Below are 9,459 nucleotides of genomic sequence, written 5' to 3' on the forward strand. Positions count from 1 at the left end.
GAGAGAGAGAGAGAGAGAGAGAGAGAGAGAGAGCAAGAATAAAAAGAAGAGCTAAAGTTAACTTATAGAACCAAATGAGATGCTTAAATGAAGTTTGTTCCACTTAGAATTTTTGAGCATTTTAATTAAAATATATTTATACATCACTTCTTACCTTTTCTTTCTTCCCTTCAGCCCCTACCATATCCCCTACTATAAAACTGATAGCCTCTTTAAAAAATATTATAGTTACATATAAATATATGCACAATATGTAAATCCAGCCTGCTGAGTGCACTCTTGTTATGTGTGCATATAAGATTTCAGGGCTAGCTGTGTTAGATTAGGTAACTAAGTCTCTGGGAGAGGCTAAACCTCCTTCTCTCAGCCTGTAGTTCTTTGTCTAGGGTGGGACCCTGTGAGATTTCCCCCTTTCTTGTTAGCATGTCTGTTGATATTGTCATTGTTCAAGTCTTATTCATGCAGCCCTTTCTAAGTCAGTCCTACAGCAGCTTTCTTGGTATTCTGAATCTTTTCATCTCCTTTCTTAGTAGTCTTCCCTGAGCCCTAGATGCAGGAGCTGTGCTGTAGAAGTGTTCATTGGGCAAAAGTTTCCCACAATCCATCCATCTCTGAATTTTATCCAGTTTCTGCAATGGTTTCCATTTGCTGTCGAGAGAAGAATCTTTTTACGTGGAGTGAGAAGCACACTCATGTCTCCGTGCAAAGACAACGCTTAGAATGTGGTTGAGGAGCTAGGCTGGTGTAGCAAGGTGGAGGCAGGAGGCTCTCTTCTAAGAGCCTCACTAGTCCTAGAGCTTGGCTACGGTTTCAGCACTAGACATGGCTCTCCTCCCATTGAGTGGTCCTCATGTCCACTTGGACAGCTGTTGACTGCCCTCCAGAGTTGCACCTTTACATGGACCTTGTACCCCAGGTTGCTACGGTTCATGGGAGTGTCACATTGGGGTAGAACCTTAGTTGTGTCCCTTCTTTGGAAGGTGACATAGGACTCTCTGGTAGTAAGAAAGCTAGATCCCAGGAAGGAGACATTCATGTTTGGTCAGTTTTGATGATCCAAGTCCTGCAATCCAAGGGTGCTGTTTCTTCAGCACTGGGGGCTTCCCTGCAACTGCTGAGAAGTAATCAAGGGAAACAATGAAGCCTATGTTGCTTGGGGGTCCCTAGGACTACCTACCAGCACCAACAGCAGGGAAGGGCTCATGCCTGGCATGAGGGTCTGTTAGCCCATGGGCCTTGTGGGGAGGGTTGTCAACCCAGTGACAAGAGAAAAGAGGACTAAAACTTTTTCACCTTTTGCTCTTTCTTGTACTTTAGATTTAGGAAAGAGGATCAAGTTTTAGTAATAATTTTTTAAAGAAAATGTATTTCATTTACTATTTTAAAGTAAGTTTTATTGAGGTCTAATTCTAATATCTTACCACTTACCATGTAAATGTATAGTTATATTAGTATGATAAGCAAGGTCTCATCAAAACTAAGATATAGAACAATTCCAATAGCCTCAAGGTCTCCTTATATTCCTGTGTAGTCCCCCAAACCTATGGTAACCACTGATTTGTTAATCAATCTTTTTCCTATTACCTATGTCTTTTTTAGTGTTTTCCCTTGCCAAGTATACTTGAATCTTAATGCTTATCAGATCTGACAAGTGTTATCTTTGAATGGTTAAGTAGTACCACTAACATCTAACTTCAGAGTCTGGAATGGCCTTTGTGGGGGTGGAACGAAATGGCTCCTGGCCCTAAGACAGGGCCAATAGGGCATGGGCCACCATGAGTATTGATGGCTGTTGTGGGTGTAAGACTTGTTTGTATAATAATGTACATATGTTTACATTCATCCTTCATGGAATATCCTCCCTATTAATGTAAATGACTCCATGATAGAGACAGCACAAGTCTGGGAGATGAAGATGTGTCTAATGTCTCAGCAAAATTGTAAATGCTGGGACCTTGGGACAGCCCCTAAAGCTATGGAAAAGAACTCAACAAACAAGAGTCCAAAATATATAATTTCAGGGGCTAGAGAGATGTCTCAGAGGTTAAGAGCACTGACTACTTTTCTAGAGGTCTGGAGTTAAATTCCCAGCAACTACATGGTGGCTCACAACCATCTGTAATGGGATCCAATGCCCTTGTGTATTTGAAGACAGCAACAGCATACTCACATACATAAAATAAATAAATCTTTAAAATATGTATCTATGTATATATATAGATATGTACATAATTTATCAATAGTGCAAAATCGAAGGATGAAATATGAATCGTATGAGGGCTTCACAAATCTAAAGGAGTAAAAGCAGCTGCTTGGTGGGCCAGCCTGTCAGAATGATACTAAGGAAGGAGATGAAAACATTTGGAGACCTCACCCAGGTAAGGTTTTGTTTAAGCATACAAGGGCAGGCAGATTCCTAAATTCAGGGTCCACCTTCCCCAGAGCAAAGTTAGGCCCAGCTGTGGTAGAAATGGTCATTTCAGGGGTCCCAGCCAGTTATCATCTGTGCTTACCTGGGGCAGGAAAATCTCAGAATTCTTTTGCAATGTTTAAAAAAAAAATGTGCTGGGCTTATCTGCAAGAGATGAGCTATTCAGAGAATTTTTAGACTAGCAAGAGAAAACTGCTTGGAGAACTGTCTGGAGCAGAACAAAGAAAAAGCAGTCTGGAAAGCTGTCTTGAGGTGGACCCAGGATTTGACCAGAGTCCTTTGTCTCACTGCTCTCTCAGAACCCCTCTCAGGCCAAGGCTGGGCCTTGGCATTTAACATAATTGCTGTGCAGTAGTCATCATCAGTTGCTTGCTGTTTCCCCTTTGATTTCTTTTTGTCCTGTTTATAACCTCTTAATGATTTTACAGGTCTTTAATTCCAGCGCCCAGAGGTAGGCAGATTGCATTGAGTTCAAGATCAGCCTGGTTTACAAAGTGAATTCCAGGACAGACAGAGCCATTTGTTACACAGAGAAACCCAGTCTCAAAAAAAATCCACCACCACCAACAACAACAATAAACAGTGATTACATCTAATCTTTACTATTGCCTCAAGATTTATAATTCTTTTAAAATATACTTTTTGTGGCTGCTTTCAGATATTAATTTTAAAAAATAAAACATGGCTAGAAAAAACCCTCATATTAAAATATTAACTGATAATATTGGAAGGTTGGATTGAATGATTTTTTGTTGTTGTTGTTGTTGTTCTTCTCAGTATATATTAAAGAAACTCAGGGACAAACAGGGTGAGAGAGGTAGGAGAAATGATGAGGAAAATGGGCATCTCTATGAGACTTGACATAGAGAGGGTGGGGAAGATTTAAAACTTGTGTTTGATAAGTCATGAATTACTGGAATGATTCACAAGGTGATATGGAAATATATAATGTCTATATAGTATAAAATACATCATATTTTCATGGACTTAGTTGTTTTGTTTTTGTTTGTACAGAGTACATGGCTTTTATTGATTTGTCCCAAATGTTTTTAAATAAACTGGTAATTTGTTAAAACACCAAGCCTGTCAGTGGCAAGTGCATCTCATTTTGCTATAAGTCACCCAAACTTCAAGTCTTTCCCAGGGAAAACAAAGCCTTTCTTTATTGTAGCCTAGACTATATGACATCTGTTTTGTTATAATCTGGAAATCCCAAAATATGTAGAATGTTTTTGAGCTGTGCCTGTTCCCCTTCCTTCGGGTGGAAGAGGTACAGTAAAAACATCACTGTCTGAATTTTTTATTATGTCTCACTTTATTCCTTAAAACAGACTCTGTATTTGCTTGGTAACTGATCTTTGATGTTTGCTTTCTTTTTAGTCATTCAACAGTTTTGTGCATAGCATATGAAGTACTTGAGGGCTTGCAGTACTTGAACAAGCATGGCATAGTACACCGGGCGTTGTCTCCTCATAACATCCTGTTGGATCGGAAGGTAATTTTCACTTCATGATAGATACTTTTATATTGCTAAGAATGAAAACTACTAAAATTCTGCATTGATCAGACGTAGACTAACAATGTGTTTTCAGAATATTTGTAGACTGTGAAAGTGATAGATGTAGCAGATAGAAAGAACAATTTTTAAATTCTATTGATGGATTATTCTCTACTATTCCCCAGCTTAGTTTCTAGCTGTGTGCTTTAGTTTACTTATCTTTCAACGGGCTGTGTCTTGTGTGAACTGAGCTGATCCCCACTACATGACAGATCACAGGAAGGATGGAGAGAGAGCCTCCCCGCTTGTTCCTGCCCATCAGTTCTTACACCTTTAGACAACAGTGTCAGCCATTCATGTGGAATGCTGTTATTATAAGCACAGCCATGTTGTTTTATATCTTCACTCTTCCTTTCCCGTTTCACAGATCTCATCTGCCATCTGCACACCTAGCCCCTTTCTGTGGGATTACTTCTTTCCTACTAGAAATCTGATGTAGTAACCCCCTACACTAATGGATAGCAAAATGGAATAATCATAATTTAATTTTCCCATAAATATAGGAATAGCTTCTGGGTAATTTGGGGACAATTATTTCTATATAATTATTTTCTGAATCTCAAAATTTAATGTGGCTACTCTATGGGATTAAAAAATCACAAAGAAGCCGGGCAGTGGTGGCGCACACCTTTAATCCCAGCATTTGGGAGGCAGAGGCAGGTGAATTTCTGAGTTCGAGGCCAGCCTGGTCTACAGAGTGAGTTCCAGGACAGCCAGGGCTACACAGAGAAACCCTGCCTTGAAAATTAAAAAAAAAAAAAAAATCAGAAGGAGAAAGCAACACTCACTAATGTCTGATTCATAGCAGTGAAGCATCCTTGCCACAACCAGCGAGGATGTTTTCAGTACAGTTTGTAATGCAGAGCGATGCCTGAGCAGACAAACCACATTACATTTCAAATAAGCTTTACAAAAAGAAAACCTAAGTCTGAAAGGAACATTTTAGGAGACATAAAACTTATGCTTACCTTTTTATTGAGCTCACATTAATGACTGTTATTGTTGTTCTTAGACAATAAAAAAGATAACTAGAAATCTAACAAATTTTTGAAAACCTTCACTTTTATTACCTGTAAAATTTTCACACTAAGAATTACTGTTTCACAGACTGGAGAGATGGCTCGGCCATTAAAAGCTGGGCTCACAACCATAAATATAAGAGAAGTGCTGTTTTAGCTAATGATCTTTTCAAGCCCCTTGAAAAAATCCTTAGCAAAATTTCTATTAAACGCTATAATCAAAGATTCAAAGAAATGATAACTTTAACCTTTTTTTTCTTCTTAAAGTCTTGATGCTTTGCTAATGTGAATGACAAAGGTGTTCAAGGAAATTTTGATTTGACACTTTAAAAAAAAAAACATTTATTTTTCCTTTCTGTAAAACTTTCTGGGTGTTTTTGCCTGCACATTTACTTGTGCCCCACGCTCAAGCGTGATGCCCTCAGAGACCAAAAGAGGGCATCAGGGGTTGGGGAACTGAGTTACGGAGAGTTGCTTGCAGCCATGAGAATCCTGGTAACTGAACCTGGCTCCTGTGCAAGAGCAGCAAGTGCTGTCCAACCTCTGACTAGACACTTGAACATATATTAGTATATGTGGACGTCTGTGCCCACAAGTATTTACACACTGTCAGATTATATGTGTGTGCCTGGAGAGACAGCTCTGTGGTTAAGAATACGTGCTGTTGTCCAGAGGACCTTAGTCCAGTTTCCTGCATCCACATCAGGCCGCTCACATGACTGCCGCCAACTGCGCTTCCAATGAATCTGATGCACACTTCTGATATCTTTGGGTATCCTGCGATATACACTCAGACATGCATATATATACATAAAGTAAATCCTTAAAAACATTATATTGGATTGCATGATATTTCTCTTATTTATAAAACATATGAACAAGTTTATTAGGCAATTGTATTAAGGTATTTCTTACTGACTTTCTCTTTTCATTGTAGGGCCATATTAAACTGGCTAAATTTGGACTTTATCACATGACAGCCCATGGTGATGATGTCGATTTCCCAATAGGGTAAGGGCTATTTATCTCTATTTTTAATTCTATTTTAACCTCGGTGAACTTTGATTATGTGTGTCTGGTTAGTTATTTTTGACATGAAAACAGCTCCTCTTTACTTACTACATCTTAATTTTTAGATACTTTGTTGACAAGTAAACAATGGCTATTTTCCCAGTGTCCCTGAAATTGCTGAATTGATTTTTAATATAACAGGCATAAAGAGTCACAAGTCATTGGCCACGTTTACCTTTTGATATTCCTTAATTAGTTGCATTTTATTTAGAATTAAGTGGCTTATGGTAAGAAAGTTGACCAGATTCTTAATGATACTGTGTGTTCATCTATAGACTGAAAAACAGTGCTTGTTGTACTTTCAATTTAATGTTTTACGTTTATTTAATTTCTTATTCTCTAAGATTAAATTGTTTTTTTAAATTCAAGTTAACTCATTATGAACATTGGAGGTAATGGGGTAAATTCTCTATAGAGAGAAGTATGTTTAAAGAAGTCTATTTATTTAACTGTTTGTTATGTACGGTGCCCTCCATGAAATGAATGGAACTTTATTTCATGCTATATTTAGATATGTTTCTGATAGAGGCTGTTGTATTATTATTGTATGGTTCCTTCCTCTAAGACATTCCTCTAGTGTAACTCTTTTCCTTAAATTACATTATTCCTCACAAGTAAGGAAAAGAATTGCTGATTGTCCTTCAGCTTCTCCATGTTAACATTTTACTGTCTATTTATGTATGCTGTCTTTCATTTAGTGTGACTGAGTTTGTTATGTCTGATATTTTTGTAGTAGTCTAAGAGTAGACCTCTTGGATCTTTATTCCTAAGACTTAAGCTTATATTTCACAATCAGGACTTTTCTTACTTAACTTCAGAACCATGATGAACATGGGCAAACCACAGTTGGCACATTGTTCCCTACCCTAGAACTGGTCATCACATTCTCTCACCTGCGGCAGACTGTTTTTAATAGCATTCCCGAGGGTTTTCTCCTTGGGCACCCAGATTCAGTTCTACCATGCTAGCACTGTGAGTCATGATAGGCAGGCATGAAGACAATGTCAAAGCAGAATATTACTTAAAACTTTTTAGATTTGAAAAAAATTCTCCTTTATTCTAAAAACTTAGATTGTAGATTTTTTTCCTTTTTTTTTTTTCCTTTTGGTTTTTGAAATAGGTTTGCTCAATATAGCCCTGAGTGCCATGGGACTCACTGTGTAGAACAGACTGGCCTCAAACTCACAGAGATCCATTCACCTGCTTCTGCTTCCAGAGTGCTAGGATCAAAGGTGTGCTCCATCATGCCTGGCCTCTAGCTTTCTTCTCTGTTTTAGTTGTTTGTTCCTTAGTACCAATGCCTCAAGCTGGCCTTGAACTCACTGTATAGTCCAGGCTGTTGAGACTTTAGTTAGTAAGGAAACCTTATTGAGCACGTTCTGCTCTGCCTATTTTATGCACAAATCTATTATGAGTTCTTGTCCTCCAGCAACTCATTCTTAAATGGGTGGCTTTTCTGTATGGATGGTTTATTTATTAAGTTATGCAAATTCATAATCTTAATATTTCACAGAAGTTCAATGGTTGAATACAATTTTATTCATAAACATAAAAATGTTATACTAATAGCTAACACTTTTTTTTTATTATTATTAAAGATCTTAGTTAAGCTCAAGCTGCTTCCTTGAGTGATTGTTACCACTTGCCATAAGAGCAGTGTGAGGTGTGACTATTACTTCTGCATTTGGTCTAAATCAATTTCTTTTTTTTTTTTAATTTTATTAGATATTTTCTTTTATTTACATTTCAAATGTTGTCCCCTTTCCTGGTCTCCCTTCGAAAACTCCCTCCCCTTAACTTCTCCCCCCTCCCCCTGCTCACCAACCCACCCATTCCCGCTTCCTGACCCTGGCATTCCCCTACACTGGGGCATAGAGCCTTCACAGGACCAAGAGCCTCTCCCCCCATTGATGACTGACTAGGCCATCCTCTGCTACATATGTAGCTGGAGCCATGAGTCCCACCATGTGTACACTTTGGATGATGGTTTTAGTTCCTGGGAGCTCTGGGGGTAGTGGTTGGTTCATATTGTTATTCTTCCTATGGAGCTGTAAACCGCTTCAACTCCTTGGGTACTTTCTGTAGCTCCTTCATTGAGGACCCTGTGCTCTATCCAATGGATGGCTGTGAACATCAACCTCTGTATTTGTCAGGCACTGGCAGAGCCTCTCAGGGGACAGCTATATCGGCTCCTGTCAGCAAGCACTTGTTGACATCCACAGTAGTGTCTGGGTTTGGTGATGGTATATGGAATGGATCCCCAGGTGGGGGAGTCTCTGGCTGGTCATTCCCTTAGTCTCTGCTCCACACTTTCTCACTGTAACTCCTTCCATGGGTATTTTGTTCCCCCTTCTAGGAAGGATGGAAGTATCTACATTTTGGTCTTCCTTCTGCTTGAGTTTCATGTGGTTTGTGAATTGTATCTTGGGTAATCCAAGCTTCTGGGCTAATATCCACTTATCAGTGAGTGCATATCATGTGTGTTTTTTGTGATTGGATTACCTCACTCAGGATGATATCCTCCAGATCCATCCATTTGCCTAAGAATTTCATAAATCCATTGTTTTTAATAGCTGAGTAGTACTCCATTGTGTAAAAGTACCACGTTTTCTGTATCCATTCATCTGTTGACTGACATCTGGGTTCTTTCCAGCTTCTGGCTATTATAAATAAGGCTGCTATGAACATAGTGGAGCATGTGTCCTTCTTACCTGTTGGAGCATCTTCTGGGTATATGCCCAGGAGTGATATTGCTGAGTCCTTAGGTAGTACTATGTCCAACCTTGTGAGGAACCACCAAACTGATTTCCAGAGTGGTTGTACAAGCTTGCAATTCCACCAGCAATGGAGGAGTATTCCTCTTTCTCCACATCCTCGACAGTATCTGCTGTGACCTGAATTTTCGAGACAGGGTTTCTCTGTATAGCCCTGACTGTCCTGGAACTCACTTTGTAGACCAGGCTGGCCTCGAACTCAGAAATCCGCCTGCCTCTGCCTTTCAAGTGCTGGCATTAATGGCGTGAGCCACCACGCCCGGCTGACAATTTTTTTAAGGTGCTTCTCAGCCATTTGGTATTCCTCACTTGAGAATTCTTTGTTTAGCTCTTTACCCCATTTTTAAATGGGGTAATTTGTTTCTCTGGAGTCTAACTTATATTAGCCCTCTATCGGATTTAGGATTGGTAAAGATCTTTTCCCAATTTGTTGGTTGCCTTTTTGTCTTATTGACAGTGACCTTTGCCTTACAGAAGCTTTGTTTAAGAATAATCAATTTTGCATAAGAATGAATTAATTTGCATTCTTCTGCATGCTAACCTCCAGTTGAGCCAGCATCATTTGTTGAAAATGCTGTCTTTTTTCCACTGGATGGTTTTAGCTCC

The 9,459-nt window shown here is 39.1% G+C and overlaps 1 protein-coding gene across 3 annotated transcripts in view; it reads left to right on the forward strand.

Moving 5' to 3' along the window:
• The window catches only part of Tbck (TBC1 domain containing kinase), a 149,438-nt gene that overhangs the window by 20,147 nt on the left and 119,832 nt on the right, over positions 1-9,459 (forward strand). For all 3 annotated transcript variants that reach the window (XM_029474919.1, XM_021157536.2, XM_029474920.1), the window contains exons 4-5: positions 3,812-3,926; positions 5,946-6,019. In XM_029474919.1, coding sequence (XP_029330779.1) covers positions 3,812-3,926; positions 5,946-6,019 — 189 coding nt within the window. The remainder of the gene's footprint in view (positions 1-3,811; positions 3,927-5,945; positions 6,020-9,459) is intronic.

This window comes from Mus caroli, chromosome 3 (assembly GCF_900094665.2).
Source record: "Mus caroli chromosome 3, CAROLI_EIJ_v1.1, whole genome shotgun sequence".
Classification (NCBI taxonomy): domain Eukaryota; kingdom Metazoa; phylum Chordata; class Mammalia; order Rodentia; family Muridae; genus Mus; species Mus caroli.